The sequence below is a fragment of the Filicampus tigris genome, chromosome 12 (genome assembly GCF_054856515.1).
Source record: "Filicampus tigris isolate MCC_2025a chromosome 12, RoL_Ftig_1.0, whole genome shotgun sequence".
Lineage (NCBI taxonomy): Eukaryota > Metazoa > Chordata > Actinopteri > Syngnathiformes > Syngnathidae > Filicampus > Filicampus tigris.
In genome coordinates, this window is record NC_141228.1 from 3,489,072 (window position 1) to 3,508,831 (window position 19,760).

Genomic DNA, 19,760 nt, shown 5'->3' on the forward strand with positions numbered 1-19,760 from the left:
GCAGTTCAATTCAAAAAGTGAAACTCACTGATTATACACATTGGGAATTACTTCTCAGAAGACCATTTCCTACCCCATTTCTACATAAGAATAATTTGGATTATTTCTGTAACATTCAAATTTCTTAAAAGGTAAATCTGGGGGGTTTGGTAGCTGTTATCATCAAAATGTAGAAAATCCTGAAATTTTTCATTCCCTGATATTTATTGATTATTCACTTGTAAATAGACCTGCAGTGCTGCACTTTCAAAGTTGTAAGAAAAGAACCATGCTTCCAACTAGACAATCTTTATTGCATTTTAAATATACAGTTACAGAGTGTATTGATTCTAACATGAATATTTGTTTGCATGCTTTTTAAAGTTGTGTGTTTTAATTTGTAGATTTCAGATGTGCAGTTTACTCAGCCACTGTATGTAATGTTTAAACCTGCACTGTGTATTCCAACAGGTCAACCATTTCCTTCCCGAGGAGTCCATGGTAGACGCATCGCAAGATGAAGCTCCCACACGGACATCCTGACAGTCTCCTTGACTCAATATGTTATTGATCTTGTTCACTTATTGTGAAGCTTTTTGCTTTTATATCTTACACATAAATCAAGTTTTGTTGACAGTCTATGCTGAAGTTATGTGCTTTCTGAAAAATGTTATTAAAAGTGTTAAACAAGTCCAACATTGAAAGCTTCTTGAAGTGGTCTCTGGTCATCAGAGTGATTTTGGACAATTGATGAAGTTGTTCTGAGCTGATGGGTTTTCTCTCGGGGATGTGACAACGGGCCGCTCACCGTCCATCCTAATATTGTAGGATTTAGCTGCAAGACACAATCACGAGAACTACTTAACATGTTTTTTGGAGTGTGGGAATACAAAAAAAAATGAGCTACTATTCACAATTCACGTTACAACATCCTTATGCTAAGCTATACTTGCACTGTAATGGAACTTTGACCGCAGCCACAACTGTAATGAACGTGTTCTGTTTTTAGTTTCTTACATCCACTGTGTGGCACGCCCAAACACAGATGGTCCCTTATTTAGACTCCTCATAAATGAGTTTAAAATGTGGTTTTTAGGTGACACTCTACTGTTACTTACTTCTGGAGAAGACATAGTATCTGTAGCCCTCTGGTTCCCTGTAACTGGGGACAGACACAGCTGAAGTGATGGTGGTGGGGAATCCTCGCCAGGTCGTTCGGATGTTGATTGTGGGTCCCAAAAGAGACGCTGGAAACCAATCGGCTTTGTCAAAAACAATTTGTTAACAGTTCACTCCTAAGGTTTCTCGTAAATGGTGCTGAGGCCCTTTCCCGTGTGTTAAATCTCACAGGATCAGGTTGTCCTTTTCAGTTAAAGCATGATTCATTTTCCAGAGTTCCAGAGCGCTTTGTTGGAACTCAAAAGTGGCCTGCGTGAGTTCACCAAGTGTTATTGCTCTACTCACGCCCACCGTGACATTTAACACACAAATTCCGATTGCAAGAATTCTTAAAGGTAATAATCACAGATTTGATACTGGTGAGGTTAATTTAACCCAGCCTTTCCGAAGAAAGCCACACAATGCCTACAAACATCCTTTCAGAACCCACTCGCTCTTCCCAGCCAGCAGACACCCTGAACAAAGCCTGTTTAAAGACCTCATGTTCAAATCGTAGAAACGTCAAAATGTGACAAAATCCCTAAAGACAAAAATATGTTCCCAACAGGGCCACTAGTTGAAACACGGCATTCTGATTAATATTGCGTTTGTGGAATATAAGTTAAGCAGCAAATTCCACCCCTTTTGAGCCATCTCAGGGGGCGGCCATTTTGTCACTTGTATCGACTGAAAATGACATCCCAGTTGATCAGTACTCAGATAATGACCAATCATGGCTCAGCTTCAGAAAACAGGTGGGCCATGATTAGTCATGTTTAGTCATTTTTAGTCGACAGAAGTGCCAAAATGGCCGACCCCTGAGATGGCTAAAAACGAGTGGATTTTGCTGTTTGACACATGTTGCACAAACGCAATATTAATCAGAATACCATGTTTTGACTAGTCAATGTGTATAGAAAATACTGCAAAGATTTGTTTGGGGTTGACCCCCTTTTTAAAAAAAATAAATAAAAATAGCTACCACAAGCTTAATTGTTGGGGTGACACCCAACTGAAGTGCACTTTGGCCATTGTAGTTTTATCAAAATGTCTCCCCCCTCAATCAGTTGTGTAGTTGTGTTTTTCCTACCTGCTTGTCGAGCCACTCGGTTACGGACTGTGTAAATAGCATAATGAGGTTTCTTGTTACATGATGGACTGGTGCCAAACTGATATGAGTATTTCTGCATCAATCCACCTGGTTGAATCAACAGACAGTTGCCGTGAGTTCATACATGAATGTGTCCAAATGTAATATTTTGGTGATAATTGACATGTGGGTCACCTCTCTTAAAGAAATAGACAGATTCTCTCCTCCTGCGGTACTGAGGCACAGACAGAGCAGCTGTGATGTGACCTCGAAGTCCATCAAAGCCTGTTTCAACAACCTTTGGATAGCCTGGGTCCAAATTAGAGTTCTCAAATCTCCAGTACTGGTTTCCCTGCAGACCACACGGAACTCATAAAATATCTTTTCTTTGTTTTTCTTTTTTCTTTTTTTTAATAAATTTGACTGTCACACAAATGACCTTGAAGATGTACGTTTTCCCCTGACAATTGCAACGGGTGAACACAGTGTCGATGGGGGACGGGACGCCCCACGCTTGTGTGATATCACGGGCTGGACCTGGCACCCTATTTCTGTCCAAAAACCAGTAGTAATGACCTGTGGACCAGAACGTGAACACATATTAGATTGGTCCACCTGTATATGAGAACCCTCAAGAAAAATTGTACATATTCAGGAAAATATGTTGTCTTAAGACAACAGATGAGTATGCTGCAGTATGCATACTTAAAAGGAGTGTCCTTTCTGACATGTAAAATACCACAAAAATATTTATTCTCCCGGCTGGGATTGGCAGAAGAGAGTGGCAAATTGTTGATTTAAAAATACTGGCGAGTTTCAATGTTTTCACAAAAGGTTTGATGTCCAAAAATGTATTGTTTTTCAATACAGGCACATCAAATGTTCTAAATTCTATAGTTGATTGGTGCTATGTTTTTATGCAGTGTGCTAGGAGCTCCAAGAATTTTCAAAACAAATTACATTTTCGGAATCACGCTGACTTAACATCTGTACTTTATGTAATGTTTTCCTCATCAAAATCATTTCTGGCACCAACCTCTGAAGACAGCTATTGTGCCGTTCCTCAGTGTGGTGACTGCACTGGCAGGACGCCCGCTGCACAAGTTTGTGTCATTGCTGTCATCTGGAAATGAAGACAGCGTTAATGAAAACATCACTGTGGGGAAAAGCGAAAACAAATATTATAACCGCAATTTCATCTGAAGGTGGGTGGTTCTGGCCATTGTACTGATTGTTTTGTGGGGGAGGCAAATTGTTTGAACTGTTACCTCCATTCATCATGTGGGAAACCACAAACGCTTTTAACACTTACAAGTGTACTTCATGGCAATTTGCATTCAACAGTAGAGTGAAAGAAAATTACTAAAATGAATAAATCTGATTTTTAGATGAATTAAAAAAAAATGTGTCAAAGCAAAGGCCATGGGTAAAACCACACCTCCGAAAATCCCTCAGGTAATATTTGAGCAACAGAAATTGAAATATGCTTACTCTCCGCATGCACCGTAGTCTGAGTTCTCAACTATTAAAATCTGGCAGAAAATACAAGGTACCACTACTCAAATACAACAGAAAAACTCATTAACTCCTTCATTTAAACTAATCAATTTAATTAACCAATAGGATGAGATATGGATGGCTGGGGATGACAAGATGTATTACATTCATGTAATGTGTGGTGCTCATATGTTGTTGATGTGTGTTTGTTCTCATGTGTGCACCAGTTCCTTGCTCCAAGACAATTTTCTCCTTCGGGAGACCTATAAAGACAAACTTGAGGTTCAACTCAACTAGAAAACTATTCCCAGACTTCCTTTCTACTTGTTTTCTTCGAATGTTGTCCTGATATTCAAAACAAGTGTTTATTTACCTGCTTGGTAGTTTCTGGAGCCATCCACAGTCAGCACTGCTTCCACTGGCTTAATTCCAGGTTTGGCAGTGGGTTTATCCACAGGGGCTGTCGTTATCAGTGGACTGGAAGGGTTTGGCTTGTCCGTAGGTTTTGGGGTGGATTCCGATGATTCAGGACCGGTGGGTTTCTGGTTTTCTGTTACTGGAGCGATGGAAGGTTCTGCTGTTGTAACCTGGTCTGTAGAATCACCCTGCAATGTACCTGTGGGCGAGGGATTAACGGTCGTCATGATGGCGACGTCCGATCCCACCGGAGATACACGAGTGGAGGAATTCTCCTCGCCTGGCGGAGAGGAAGGGCGGCCTGTTGTAACAACTAAAGTGGTTGGGATTGATGGTGGGACTGTCGTCGTCGAATCAGGGATGATAGGTGCCTCAGAGCTTTCCGCGTCTATGGAGGAATCTGGTGTCGGCTTTTGGGGTGCTGAAGTTGTGGACAACTGTTGTGTTGTTTCTGATGAAGGTGTAGTAGACCCTTGCGAAGGATCCGGTGATACTGAAAGTGTGGATGACTCCTGTGTGTGTTCTGATGGCAATGCAGGTGTGGATGAGTCTTGAAAGGGTTCTTGTGGGACTGAAGGTGTGGATGACTCTTGTGAGGTTTCAGTTGGCGGTATTGAAGATGTGGAAGACTCTTGTGGTAGTTCTTGCGAGGCTGAAGATGTGGAAGACTCTTGTGAGGGTTCTTGTAGGGCTAAAGTTGTGGATGGTTCCTTTGAGGCTTCTGAAGTTGCAGCAACGTTGAGAACTGTTGTGGAAAATGAGGGTGTGCCGGCTGTATTTGCAGGACCAGGTTGAGTCGGAACATCGGTCTGTGCCCGGGATGTTGTGTCAGCTGTGGGAGAAAGTTCCGATTGAGGAGATGAAGTCGGACTGGGTTGGTTGGAAACTTGCTCAGCTGCCGTGGTGGCTTGTGGAGATGTTGTTCCCGAGTCTGGTAAAGTGGTAGCATCACTGCTATCTGGAAGAGCAGGAACAGCAGAAGAATCAGAAGGACTCATCTGTCGGTCCAGTAACTCAAATATAGTGGAACTTCTGACATGTAAAGTTTCAATGGTTCCCTAATTCAATTTCAAAGATTCCATACAGATCTTGACCTGACCTACCAAGTTTGGAATATAAGGATAATTAGAAATTCAACCAAACTAACTGAGTTTCACTAGAGTTTCTCTACCTTCATCAGTCTAGGTCCAAATCCATCTTGTCTTTCTTTCACTTTAAAGATCAAACTCAACCTCAAGTTACAGCGCCCATCCTTGCGGAATCTTAACACACCTGCACTCTCAGTGGAAGAGACTCCTTCAGCCATGTTAATGGTGGTTGACTTGCCCTCATTTTCTGAAAGTGTTGTCGCCAATGGAACTGTCTCTGTGCTCGCCTGTGGAGTTTCTGCGATCAAGGTGGCTTGAGTGGAGATCGCATCCAGTGGCTCAGCTGGAGATGACCCATATCCGCTAGTGCTCTCTGGCGACTGACTTTCCTCCGGATCTTCAGTATAGGACTGGCCATCACTGGGAAAGGTCTCGGTGTCCATACCTATAGCCACAATGTTATTGTGTGAAATGACTGCTACACTTCCATGTCAATTTCATGAAAGACTACAAGCGAAAAATGTCGTTTGTTTCCATAAAACAGCTCACCATCAATGGTATCATCTTGTGGAAACGATGTTGGACTCTCCAGCGGAACTTCATTCTCATCTGTCATAGGAAAATATGAAAGAAATGATACAGATGTCTACACTTCTATACCCGCATGAATACTTTCAAAATACATTCATACTGAGGAACATGTAATGGAACTCCAAGGCCATTAGATTTATGGGAGTAAAACATGGAAGAACATACAGTATGTCTGTGGAAAATTTGCTCCATTCATCCACAACATTTGTGAGGGCAGCGTTTACTGATATTGGACCTGAAACAGAGTTGGGTTCACAATCTTAAATTTTCAGGGTCCTGTGCGAATTCCACACCGAAAACATCCAAGGATTCCATATGGGGCCTTGCATTGCATGCTGGTGGCGGAGTCATGCTGGAAAAGAAAAGTCCCTCCGCAAAACTAGTGGTCTGATCCCTCTCTGATTGCTTGATTACCAGTTATCAGACTATGAGGTGTGTTCCAATACTTTTGTCCTGCCATCCTCTTTTTCTTTCCCTCATGGGAGTGAAGCTGTGCCCCATTAGCCTCCCACATTATGACAGCACTGCTCTCTTGTGTTACTGTTGGCCACTCAAGCGTGCGCTTCTTGGCCCGTTCTGCATGGCGACCAAAACCACACCAACAGAACCACAATTGCTCAAGAATATTGTTATGATAATTAAAGTCTTGCTCATAGTAAAAACAGATGAGCTCAAGCATATTTTGGACGACCTTGGACCACTGCTGGGATCCATCCATCCCTCCATGAACTGTAGAACGTGAATTCATTAGGGTTCCTGTGTTTTTTTTTCATTCAAAAAAAAAAACTACATCTTTTTTGGTGAGAGGCAGAGAACTCTCTGTGCTGGCTGCCAGTCACATGTAGACAAGCAACCATTCTCAACTCATAACTGCATATGGAAGCATGAATGTTTTCTTGAATGTGTGAGGAAGCCTGAGAACTCAGGGAAAACCCAAACAAGGAGAGAACATGCATACGCCACACAGGAAGGCCAAAGCACAGATTTACCACTGATATTGGACAAAATTTCAAATAGTTACCTTCATCGTTTCCCCCACCGAGTGCCAAAATCGGCTGTTCTGTTTCATTTACAGTTTCGTCTGTTGGAAGATTGATGAAAAAAAATATTAGCGAGATCACCATAAGCAGTACTATAAATAATATATTTACATAACACACATGATATGATGTAAATTTTGTTCCAATCAAGCCTTTTGTCAAGGTACCTTTGGGGTTTTTAGCATCTATATTATCGCATGAACTACTCGCCCCTGGTGCTGATGCATTGGATGCTCCATTGTTTTCCTCTGTGGTAATCGTTCAAACAGAAAATAGCATCAACCCGATGTGTTGGTGTAGATTCCTGCATGCATTGCATGCTACATGCTTGTTGTCATGCAGGACTATTTTATACTGCACTACTATTTCCAACATTTCTGCCTGCCCTACTTCTTTATCGTGTTGTTCATGCAAGTTAATTGTTCTCAAAGTCATTAAGACAGCCAAAGCACTGTACTTTCTGCTGTGTCTTTGTGAGAAATACTACACTGGTCATGCTGAATATGATGGACAAAGCTTGCCTTCGGCATCACAGTAGATCTTGTAATCTGGACAACACTGCTTGAATTTAACACAATCCGAGTCACAGCTACACAGTTGGCCTCTCTTGAATGATTCCCCACATCGACCTCTACAGGAGTTTTCTGTGGCAGATATGTGACAAACCTGCAATGAGCTACACCAAATGACTGTAGTACATATACGGTGACATTGTTTGTTTTTTTTTTACCCAACATCGGACACCTTTGGTCAGTGGTCTCAAATTTGCGGCCCGGGGGCTATTTGTGGGCCGTGGGATGATATTTTGGGATGATATGTTAGTGTGTCCCCCATGTTTTTTGCCATATTGTTGCCCTGTATATTTTTTGTTTCTTTTTTTTAATCACTTATGGGCTACCATAGCTCAGACTCATAATAGCTTTCGGCGTAATATAATTTTGAAGTGACACCAAGTGAAAGGAAAAGATACCCTGGTACCGAGTCCCAGTCATGTCTTTTTTTAAAACCCGAACCCAAAAGAGACATGTTGGTGACGACAACAGCCAATATATAATACAGGAGACAGGATGTTTTTGTTGAGCATAGGAGGCACCCCAACATGTCTTGAATGCGCAGTGAAAGTTACGGTGCTCAAGAAATCAGATGTCATTACTCAACAAGACATGCTTTGAAGTGTGCCAATTAACAGGTAGGGATGGGCGATATTGCCTAAAAATTAAATCTCTGTTAATCCCAGGTTAATTGTTTTCACACACAAAAAAAAATCCCAGGATTTGATTTCCTCCATTTTCCACCAGTTTTTAGTGTTTATCAGTGTTTTTTTTTGTTTTTGTTTTGTTTTTTAGAATTCTTTGGGTTTACACGGAATCTGGAGTGTCAACTGCTGTACCTAAACCCCTTTTTTTGTGAAATACTTGATGTGGCCCGGACACACCCATACTCTATCTCCAGTGGCCCACATATATTTTAAGTTTGAGACCCCTGCTTTAGGTACACCAGCAGACCAATGAAATCCATTACTGTCATTTCTATAAAATATAAATAGCTGACTTTACAAGGATGACAATGAAACATAACACATTTACAAATGTTGATTTTTTTTTTTTTATACCATGGCCAATATCATGGCCAGTGAGACTACATTTGAGCGCATGTATACTGTTTAAAGGAGAAATCCACCCAAACATTTTTTTCAGGAAAATGTTCTATGCAGGCCCACTAGTTGAAACAAGGCATTCTGATAAATATTCCATTTGTGGAATAAGAATGAATCCACCCGTTTTTAGCCATCTCAGGGGGCGGCCATTTTGTCACTTCTGTTGGCTGAAAATGACAACACAACTGCTCAGGGCTCAGGTAACGACCAATCACGTCTCAGCTCCAGAAAACAGGTGAGCTGTGATTGGTCGTTACCTGAGCCCTGAGCATCTGTGATATCTTCAGTCGACAGAAGTGACAAAATGGCCGCCCCCTGAGATGGCTAAAACCGGTGGATTTTGCTATATTCCATAAACGTGTTTCAACTAGTGGGCCTGCATAGAACATATTGACTTCCCCTTTAAAGCTTTTAAATGAATCATTGCTTGCTTCATCTGTTGAACGCTGAGACTTTGCTCAAATATCCACTTACTCTACCATTATTAAGGGTTCAACAATACTGAGGTACAAGGGGAAGTACAGTATTCACTCACTTGTGGTGCATAGAGATTCAAAGTCGAGGCAGCATTCGCCATAGGCCATGCAGTTATAGTCACATTGGCACAGGTAACCTCGGTAGTACTCATTACCACATCTTCCTCTGCAGCTGGCTGTTTAAGGGAAGAGAGCATTCAGTTATGGGAAAACAGAGAGGAGAAGAGATGACACACAGAGGACTCCCTGTCTGGTAAATAATTACCACCACGGTAAACATAAATGAGTACAACAAACACACGTGATAAATGATTTGTTTAGCATGCTCCCAAAAGTCACCATTTCACTAAAGCATTATACTCACTTTGGCTGACAATTGGAGTCAAGGCACAAGCCAGCAGAATAAGTGAACATAGAGGAGTCCAAGACATTCTCTTTTGTACCTGAAAGTAAGCACATTAAATAGTGAAATGTTTTTTTCTTCCATTTTTTTGTAGTGTAAATAACTGAAACTGCACACAAAACTATCCCTACCAAGCAACAGGCTCTGTGTCAATCCTGTTTAACTTTGAACTTGTGCTGCTTTTATAGGCTGAGGCCGGCCGGCTAACGGCGTCATAATTGGCAGATCCGTTCTTTCGTCGAAATGACCTCACAGGCTACTGGGGAGGGTCTTCTCATTCAGACACCGTATTTCCTCACAAACACCTGGAAGTACGCCGACACACATCTGTGCCAGGCAGACTTCTGAAAACATCAACTTTGTATGAGCCACACATACAGTGCATCCGGAAAGTATTCACAACGCTTCACTTTTTCCACATTTTACGGTACAGCCACATTCCAAAATGGAATAAATGCATTTTCCCCTCAAAATTCTACACACAACGCCCCATAATAACAACATGAGAAAAAGTTGTATTTTTACAAATGTATTCAAACTAAAAAACAAAGAAATCACATTAAATCTTCACAGCGTTTGCCACAAAGCTCAAAATTGCGCTCAAGTGCATCATGTTTCCACTGATCATCACTGAGAGGCTCCCAAAAGCTGATTAGGCATGATTTGGAAAGGCATACAGCTGTCTATTTAAGGTCCCACATGTGACAGTGCATGTCAGAGCACACCCCAAACATGAAGTGCAAGGAATTTTCTGTACAGCGCTGAGACAGGATTATCTTGAGACACAAAATCTGGGGAAACGTACAGAAAAAAAATCTGCTGCTTTGAAGGTTCCAGGGAGCACAGTGGCTTCCATCATCCATAAATGAGAGGAGTTCTGAACCAGCAGGATTCTTCCTGGAGCTGGCCGTGGGGGAGAAGGGCCTCAGTCAAGGAGGTGACCAAGAACCCGATGGTCAATATGTCAGAGCTAGGCAGAACCTTTCAGTAGGACAACCACCTCAATAAATGCACATGGCAGGTCACCAGGAGTTTGCCAAAAGGTATCTGAAGCACTCTTGGGCCAGGTGAAAGAAAATTCTCTGGTCTGATGAGACAAAGATTGAACTCTTTGGCATTATGGCAGGTGTCATGTTTGGAGGAAACCAGGCACCACTCATCACTTGACCAATACCAATCCCTCCCGTGAACTATGGTGGCGGCAGCATCATCCTCTGAGGATGTTTTTTGGCAGTAGGAAGATTGAGGGAAAGATGAATGCGTCAATGTGCAGTGACATCCTGGATGAAAACCTGCTCCAGAGTTCCCAGGTCGTCAGACCGGAGCGAAAGTTGACCTTACAACAGGACAACTAATGACCCGAAGCACACTGACAAGACGATGAAGGAGTGGCTTCAGGTCAACTGTCCTTGAGTGGCCCAACCAGAGCCCTGACTTGAATCCCATCGAACATCTCTGGAGAGATCTGAAAATGGCTGGAACAAAAACAAATTTGCTCCATTTGGGATGGTTCAGTGAGCTATTCAGCTATTGAAGTGACCTTTTCATCATGTTTTTTGTTTCTCCAGTACAGGCATGCGTCTCCCTCACGTTAGATAAAAGACAGTTATTCCAGGTGTGCTAAAACAACATTGTCATATTATTGACAATTGAATGTGTGAAGCATATTGTTTTGTTTTTTTTAACTGATATTGTGACAGTAATTTAAGAGTGACTTGTTCAATTATGCTACGATGACAATACACAAAAGGTCGATTTTAATCCATTCTAAATATTCAATAATACTTTTAAGCCATTCATTCTATTCCTCACAGTAGGGTGGAACAAGTTTAAAAGTGGGCCCAGTGCGCTCTCTAGTGGTCACACTGTGGATAATTACTTTTCATCAGGATCAGGTTTTACATATTGCTTGAAAAACAACCAAATTTACAGCATTTGCTCGATTGTGTACCTTCAGTTTGACAGAAAATCTACAGTAAACACTAACCTATACTTACATGTTATTTCACAGGGTGTAATTAACTTTGGACGTCATAGTTTGATTTTCATAATTGGATTGGACACCACCGAGTCAGACTGAAGCAACACAGAGAATCTTTAGGCCGTATTAAGTTATCTTCAAGTGCTATCTTTCAATTTATGGGGTGCATTCATGTAGATAACTATCCATCCTTTTACTGACTCACAAGGGTCGCCGGTGTGCTGGAGTCAATCCCAGCTGACTTTGGGCGTTTCTGGATTTCCAGTCTAGCAGGGTACACCCTGAACTGGTCGCCACCCTGAGTAACTATATTTATGAATTATTATACTCGTGATATATTCACGCAAGGATTGAACTCTCCTTTCCACAGTTCGATCAAGTTTGAGGGCTCTTTACAGTAGACGGCGCATGCAGAAATGCTGATTTTTAACCAAGCGCAAGGCTCACTGTGCCTGCTGCTTGCCAATTTGGCAGACAAGGGTTTTTGCCATGCTGGGCATTCTGGTATATAGCCAGGATTTATCCTTAAAAGACACGCCCGGCGGAATGACAATTTGCTGGCAGAGTCAATATTCGGGTTAAAGTAAAAATTTTGATTTCTGAAACATTCTGAATAACCCGTTCACATGATTGAGCGGACAGAGTTGCTCCGGCATTTGAATAACCCACTGTATACGGCGAGACACGGCGTCATGACTCAAATGGACGTCATTTCCGCTTGTTACTTTCAACCGTCAATAAAACACTTGATATTCATGTCATTCACCAAATGAATGAAGCAGCCGGTTTCCACCTTGCTCCAAAAGTGTGCTTTTGTGCTGGGTCTCTGAGCTTGTTTACCTCTGCGTGGGTATTTGCGGTGGTTGCGCGGCAATCACCGCACTTCCGCCTTCAAGCACTTCCTGTACTATGAAGACCAGCATTCCTTGCGGTTGAGCATGCGCAGTGTCCCCGAATCGTTATGTTTGCGTGCTGGCAGTATCTTTGCCTTTTTTGCCCTCCTCGCCTTCTTCTCCATCCACCTCTCAGCAGTAATGCTAAGTACAGCATCTTATGCTTTTTATTTGAATGTATTTTCATTTTTTTACACACAGTGTTTTGACGTGAATTTCGATTTTAACGGTGAAATCCGACACACATGGAAATTCGTGTTCGAAACTTGTTTGTAAATTGAGGACTTCCCGTACAAGATCTCCAGATTGTGGAACTTGGTGCACACAACCCACAGAAAGAGTGACTCAATGCTTTCACAGCCTGGACTATCACTCAAATCTGTCCCCCAAGTAACAACAACTCACTATTGTTCCTCGCCGCGGCCATCGACGCCTCACGGCGAAAAATAGACTGAAGACGGGACTACAGACGAAATACGGATTAAATACATGGGCTTCCGACTATGCTATTTTAAATGTTTTCCCATCATTCTTCAACTGTCAGCAAAACGGGCGTCTGTCATAGGCGGATAGACGGACTGGTCCGTCAAATAGATGGAATGCCCAGCTCTCAAAGTTAATGAGAGGAGCTGTTTTGATCGGCGGCGAATAGAGCTGTTGAGTGTTCACACTCACAACGTGTGCATACCGCCTTTTTTTTCAACCGGCAACTTGTGCACATCTGCGAAATACCACCACCCGGTCTATCACGCCTATACGTGTCCAGAATTTTGTTCAGCACATTCATGGTGGAAGTGAGAACAAATCTAAATGAAAAAGTAGTGTTTAGAATTATGGCAAAATCATAAATTTTGTGTCTTGGTGCTGTATGAATTGAATGAATAAGACACCATCGGCAGTCTGCAAAGTATTGTCAGTGACAATCACTCTGATTGGCTGTCAGCCAGGAAATGCAAATCAGTGCATGAGATAAATTTGTAAAATGATATACAATTTATTTCAGTTCTTTAAACCAAGCATTGCTTCCTTGCGGTCATCACCAGACAACTGCCTCACACTTTCACACGGGCTGTGATGAGCTGTGGGTCCATCTTGAAAAGTGTGTTGAGATATATTGACCTCTTGAGGAGAGTTGTGCGAGAATTCAAAAGATTACAATGTGTGAAGTACATGAAGAAATCCAAATGTCATAAGTGTCGTTGAGTTGACCACGATGCTGCGTGTGTAGACATGAACAGTATGTCGGTGGCTGTCATGGCCGCCAGTCATACTTAATTCAAGTGTACATCTGGCATCTGTGTATGGGCATGTTGATTTTTGACCCAACATAAAACATTACTGGCATATAACCCAATATATAGTTAATTTGAACCAACAATTGGGTTAATTTATAAGAAATAACCCAGAATTTGGACCCAACACAAAAAATCAAAAAATTGGGTTCATGAAATAACCCAACTGACACAAAACTGAAGGCAACGACTGGCATAGGCCCATACCAATGACAAAGCACTGTAACTGAACATGTTACTGTCAGAAGCCCCGCATTAAGGCCTTACTAGCTTTTATTGGCTGGTGGGCCCCGAGAGGCGGCTTTTGGAATGGCCCGTATTATTCACGTTTGTTGTCATTCAATTGTGTTTCCCTATCTGAATTTTAAATATCCTATTCTGATGATGGTCACTGAACGCACCTAATACGGAGGCAAAATCCAAAGGGAATTGAATAATATATTTTGTTTGGTTTCTCTCCCGACGCCGCTGTTTATGCGTCATGAAGTCAACCGATTTGCCTAATGTTTATTGTTGTGTGTAAATGCCAAAAAGTGTAGTTAATTACTTAGAGGCTTACCGTATAGCATATTTGTTGTTACGCACGCGTGGTCTGTGCTATCTTGCAACAAGTTGTATGTATAATTTTTTTCTAGTCTGTGCCCAGTGAGTCTTCTAGTAGAACCCCCACCCCCTCTAATAACAATGTGCGCGTACATAGAAGATCCATAAAACTCGATGCACCTTCGTCAACCACCGTTTGTGAATTTCAAGGCGTGCGGTCGTGGACGCGCTTTTGTTTTTATGACGCCATCTGACGCGTGAGAAGACACGATAAATACAGAACGTTATTATTCCTGATTACGTTAAAAGAAGGCTGGACTGCGTGAGTTTTTATGGTTTGTGCACTATGCACGATGAAACCGTATAAAAGCCACATATCCGAAAGGTGCTTCATCTGTTAACTTCTGCATACAGCACCTATGGAGCAATATATAACTCACTCAACCTATGAGGTTAAGTTGTCTACGCGATTTATGGTGCAGAACGCGAGTGATGCTTCTGACGATGAGGCAACTGATGCACCCTGGGAAGAGGAGCAGGAGGAACCCACCGGTGTGCTTCAAGAAAAAAAGTGCAAGGATGAAACCACTGATACACCCTGGGAGGAGGCAGATTATGAGCAGGATGAGGAGGAAGCCACAGCAGCATTTACAAAACAAGAATCCACTGATAGACCTTGGTCTGCGAAAACCCTTGCATCAGCTGATGATGATTTTAAAGTAACTGGAGGGACTCGAACGAGTACGACATCTGCATCGCTCACAACTCCGTTCACACAGAAGTTTAAGAACTTTCCCTCCAAAGACCTCTATTTCCAACAACAGATAGAACAACGGAAAAGAGAATTAGATTTTAAGCTTCAACAACGCAAGGCCTCCAATCTGCGCCAGATGATTATCGGGCAGGTTGCATCGACTCAGGCACAAAAGGAATTGGAGAGACAGAAAAATTGGTCTGAAGTGGAGGTGTCCAGCTCGTTTGAGTCCCTCAAAGCTGCCACCAGGAGCATGAAGGAGTTCCAAACCAGTGCGGGCCGACCTGCTGAACACAACAATTCAACAGATAATGAAAATGCTAAAGTGTTTGCGCACCATCGAGGAACAGAGGAGGAAAAAGACAGAGAGGTTGAACATCACAAACGAACAGAGAAGGAAAAATACAGAAAGGTTGAACGCCATCGAGGAACGGAAGAGGAAAAAGACAGGGAGGGTGAACGCCACCGAAGAACGGAGGAGGAAAAAGACAGGGAGGGGGAACGCCACCGAGGAACGGAGGATAAAAAAGACAATGAGGTGCAAGCACTATTGTCACAGATAAGTCGCACAAGTATCCTACAAAGGAGGCACGAGGCCGAAGACAAAGAAAAAAACAAAAAACAGTCCAAAGGGGGATGGTTTAAGAGTTGTTTCAAGAAAAATACTAAAAACGAATCATCATCCCCGTGAAAAGTCACAGTGTATCCATATCTCAGAGCTAGTGTGGCTCAACACAGGTACTTAATTTCCCATGGAATGACATACTCACTACTAGTGATGTACTGTAGGACAATAATAACAAAAGAACATTGATTTTCAAATTTGCTTATCCGCCATAGTCCATGTACTAGTAGGCCCTTTGTCCTCACTAGTAAGACAATCAGTACAAGCACTACTAGAACAACAGCATTAGTAAGACTGTGTCTTATTAGTAACGTTTTTTTCCACTACTGCCTTCCACCACTGTATGACATTTCTGCACACTACCACTTAGGGATACAAGTTGTAGTAGGACAACAACCGTTCACAAGGTGACGTCTTTGTGGTATTAGTACTGTTTGTCAAGAGCTACGTAGATGTTAACTAGTAGAATTTTATAGTAAAGCACTATAGATGTTTACTAATAAAAATGTATAATGTCACTACTAGTACTAGTAGCATCACAGTTCATCAGCATAGTCTCACGAGACTGAGCGGTCCATGTGGATGGAGCAATCGTAGCAGTGTTACATTTTTATTTGTGTTTTCAGCATGTAAGCGTCATCACAAAACCTACACAACTTTTTACGTCTTTCTCTCCTTTTGGCAGGTACGGAAAAGAAGACACAGACTTTCAACACAATGTTTTCCACAGCAACACTGGGATTGTCAAGAGCCTGCCTCACTGTGTTGTGTACAATGTGCAATGTCCAGTACAGTTTCCTTGGAGGAGATCTTTCTGTTTCTTTTTCAAGTTGGCCAAGACAGAGTTATGAATTCCATAATTCACATTGTATTGTCTGAATTAAGCACTGTGATTTGATTAAATAATAAAACAACTTTGACTGCTCGATACAAGCTAGAGTCACAGCACCGGACTCATTAGCGTTCTCAATGAAATCAAGTATTTTATTTGCAACCCTGCATTTGGGATTGAACTATTGAACTACAAAGGGAAACGTCTTCCTGTTTGCAGAAGGTACAATACACCTGCATACACCTATTGCCATTCATACAACATAGTTAAGTCATGGCAAGCATGTGACATTTATGTTTAGTTAAACAGGCCCAGATCACACTAAGTACATTAAGGTAAATAGAGACGAGATCATCATCATTTCAGTATTTGTTCCCTAAGATTAGGAAACACTGGCGAAGAAGCGTCTCAGACACGTATTTGTTGATGTAGTTGGTGTCCTCACCCAGGTGAGGGCGCTATAGCTTGCTAATTACGTTTGTGTAGTGACTTAAAATAAAGTAGCACTAGTTAAAAGCGCCAACACCAAATAACATTAACTGCGAGTACAGTGTGTGGAGTGGTATCAATCCGAAAATAATTACATTTCGTTTACGTTTCTTCATTGGCAATATTCGTTTCAAGTTCCAGGAAAAGAAGTCTCCATCAGATGACGAATGCTATCTAGTTTCTCCAGAAAAGCCAACGATGGGGGTTCGTATGTAATTAATCAACCAATAAGATACTAGTATTCACTTTTAAACACGCCTCTTCACGGTTGCTATGCCTACTCCACTCTTCTCTATGAGTGACAGGCTAGGTAGCCAATCGTCGTTGCGCAGGGTGTGAGCGGGCACTGCACACTGGAAAGCGTCGTTCATTTCTACTACAGTAAGCAAGCTATACTGCTGTGGTTACCTACGAGACGGTCGGATGGAGGCTGCTGGAACACTCGGGAAAGACCATGCTATATAAACGTCTCCGGAGAAGTCTACACAGGTCATAAATTACTCTTTATTTCAATTTACGTCTGTTCAACCACCGTCACGTACAACACATTTTATTTGTGAAGGCGCGGTTTGGGTTGTATGGCTGTGACAGCACTATTGTTGACACGGTTATTTGTCACAAGCTAACGCAGCAAAGGTGCGGTTCACCTGAAGAAACTTAAGTACTAGTTACAAAATGTATGTAAATATGGAACCACAGTTGAAAGCTTAGTTATCTTTTCTGTAATATAAACGTGTATAATTCATTGTGGTGTACAGATATCGTCAGGGTCTTGTAACAATTTATAGATAAAATAGATGCTAACTTTACCCAACTCTTTTACTTTATGTCAGTACTGAGTAAGAATTGTGTCTTCTTCACATTTTCCAGACTGGTTTCAGTGCAACTATTTTAAAGGTCTTATGATGTAAATTCCTAAATTTACACAGTTAAATACTTTTCATGCTCTCGTGGCAGCGAATGTGCTCTAACACAATTTGTCTTTTCATTTCTTATATGTGATGTCTTGTGACTTGTTCGGTGTCGCCCAAATAGTTTTACGTTCAGCTGTCACTCTTGCACAAATTGCTGCTTGCAAATGCTTCTTTCAAGTTTATAAACTCAATATTGGGTTTCTGGGCTGGCTGCAAGTTTGTTGGTCCAGTTCCACTTCATTTAGTGACTTGGGCATGTTTTTCAAAATGATTAAATCACATTTAAAATGGTTTCATCAAATGCACCACTATTTAAAAAAAAAAAAAATGATACCTCATTTGTCAAATTTGATCAAGCCAGTCCAGAAATTCGAAGTTTATGCAATCACCTCTTGTTTTTTTACGGATATTACCTAAAGTCAAATGGAAAATCCTGTGATCAAACTATTAACCTCAAAGTGCAATTCCTCCACAACGGCCCAAGATGTTTTGCTACAAAATTTCAGAATACAACGCCAGAACCATTAAGGCATAATGTGCAAATGGTGCTGGAAAGGTTGGCCCTCACTGACCTTGAAAAATTGCTGTCACAGGAGAATCTGAATGCTGCATTTGATTTGAGCTCATTGGGCATTACACACTGAATTTGGTTGCACACAAAAACCCTATGGCAGGGGTGCCCACGTCCGGTCCTCAAGAGCCCCTATTTAGCTAGTTTTAGATGTCTCCCTCTTCCAACAAACCTGATTCTGCTCTGAGAAGCCTGATAATGATCCTGATGATTTGAATCAGTTTTGTTGGAGGTTGGAGACATCGACAACTCGCTGGGAAACCCCAAATTCAATATACTGTAATACAAATATTCATCTTTCACGTATCAATTATTATCTTTGTTTTAAAGTTCAAAAACCAAAAAGTGTACCCTCAAGGCTGCAACCGGCCATTAGCGAAATAAGCATCTCATCAACGCGTCTTTTCTCCATTGTTTTTTGTGGGTGTTCCTTGATTTTTGTATGTCCCATATGCAGCTGCTGTCTTCGACGTACTGGCTTTCTGTGTTAGAACGTAGTGAAACAAGCACAGCCATTATTGACTTTCAGTTGCAGTGATCTATGAACTTCTGCACCAGCTTTATGGTGGCTTACAGACACATACAGGCACATGCACTCACTCACTTCTTATTTCCCTGTCCCAGTTGTTCGCATATCGGCCGACGGATTAATGAAAAAGGCCGATGCTGATAATCACCAAAATGCTAAATATCGGCCCCGATAATTGGCCCGGTCTCTAATCCATTCTCAGTCAGTTGACTTTACATAAATGACTAGTATGGTGAAGTTCTTTCAGCAAATTGTGTACAGTACTTATAAGCAATGCCTTTACTTGTTTACATTTTTCGGTGCTGGGGCTGGAAAAAATCTGATTCCCAGCAAACTTCAACTAAAATCAGCAAAAAAGGATGCCACGTCAGCATACTTGTTTACAAACACACAACTTTTCGTCAAATCAGATGACAGATGAATATACAGTACTGAATTATTATTTTTTTTAACCACAAACAAGATGGAACAATTGTTTAGGAAGAAGTAGATTGCCCTGGCCAGTGGCCACTGTAGCGATATAATAATAAAAAGAGAGGAAAAGGGCGACAATGAAAGGCAAGCGTGTGGATATTTGAGAGGCCGTTGGCAGTGATAGTCTTATTCATTGACTGTGTTTACATGCAGCCAATAAACCTTTTAAAAAACCGGAAATACACGTTTAATAATAAAGAAAACATGGCAAAAGCTAGACTAAGTACGACACCACACTTTTAAAGCGACAGAGGAAACCGTCTGTTTCATTCGTGCGGTGAGTGATATGAATATAATGTGTTTTATTGACGGAAACAAGTAACAAGCGGAGATGACGTAAATTGCGTCATGCCGTCCATGCGTCGGCATTTCAATCGGGTTATTTAATTACCGGGGCTAACTCTCTCAGTCTCCGCACAAGACATGTTAAAAGGGTTATTCCCAATGACTCAGAAATCAGACTTTTG

The 19,760-nt window shown here is 41.7% G+C and overlaps 4 protein-coding genes across 10 annotated transcripts in view; 3 read left to right on the plus strand and 1 right to left on the minus strand.

Annotated features, from left to right (window-relative positions):
- Nucleotides 1-675, plus strand: part of tprb (translocated promoter region b, nuclear basket protein) — a 30,154-nt gene extending 29,479 nt beyond the window's left edge. For all 4 annotated transcript variants that reach the window (XM_086048207.1, XM_086048208.1, XM_086048209.1 and 1 more), the window contains exon 51: nucleotides 451-675. In XM_086048207.1, coding sequence (XP_085904333.1) covers nucleotides 451-500 — 50 coding nt within the window. In that variant the 3' untranslated portion in view covers nucleotides 501-675. The remainder of the gene's footprint in view (nucleotides 1-450) is intronic.
- On the minus strand, nucleotides 273-14,281 carry prg4b (proteoglycan 4b). Of its 4 annotated transcripts, XM_086048214.1 has the most exons (16): nucleotides 14,122-14,281; nucleotides 9,528-9,740; nucleotides 9,358-9,436; nucleotides 9,053-9,169; nucleotides 7,382-7,504; nucleotides 6,842-6,901; nucleotides 5,779-5,838; nucleotides 5,414-5,674; nucleotides 4,422-5,099; nucleotides 4,098-4,340; nucleotides 3,264-3,350; nucleotides 2,667-2,803; nucleotides 2,423-2,579; nucleotides 2,228-2,335; nucleotides 1,098-1,226; nucleotides 273-814 (listed from the first exon to the last, which is right to left on the minus strand). In XM_086048214.1, exons 3-16 carry the CDS (start codon nucleotides 9,422-9,424, stop codon nucleotides 708-710), a joined length of 2,334 nt encoding a protein of 777 aa, XP_085904340.1. In that variant the 5' UTR covers nucleotides 9,425-9,436; nucleotides 9,528-9,740; nucleotides 14,122-14,281; the 3' UTR covers nucleotides 273-707. The 4 variants fall into 4 exon arrangements, with proteins under 4 accessions (XP_085904340.1, XP_085904338.1, XP_085904341.1 ...); XM_086048212.1 differs by having other exon boundaries at nucleotides 4,098-5,099; XM_086048215.1 differs by lacking the exon at nucleotides 7,382-7,504 and having other exon boundaries at nucleotides 4,098-5,099; nucleotides 14,122-14,280.
- On the plus strand, nucleotides 13,976-16,399 carry LOC147138087 (uncharacterized). The gene is made up of 2 exons (XM_086048222.1): nucleotides 13,976-15,597; nucleotides 16,170-16,399. The coding sequence occupies exon 1, from the start codon at nucleotides 14,525-14,527 to the stop codon at nucleotides 15,548-15,550; it is 1,026 nt and encodes a 341-aa protein (XP_085904348.1). The 5' UTR covers nucleotides 13,976-14,524; the 3' UTR covers nucleotides 15,551-15,597; nucleotides 16,170-16,399.
- Nucleotides 16,400-17,123: 724 nt separating this feature from the next.
- Nucleotides 17,124-19,760, plus strand: part of fcho1 (FCH and mu domain containing endocytic adaptor 1) — a 50,471-nt gene continuing 47,834 nt past the window's right edge. Inside the window, exon 1 of the mRNA XM_086048211.1 lies at nucleotides 17,124-17,294. The gene's annotated coding sequence lies outside the window, so the exon portion shown is untranslated. The remainder of the gene's footprint in view (nucleotides 17,295-19,760) is intronic.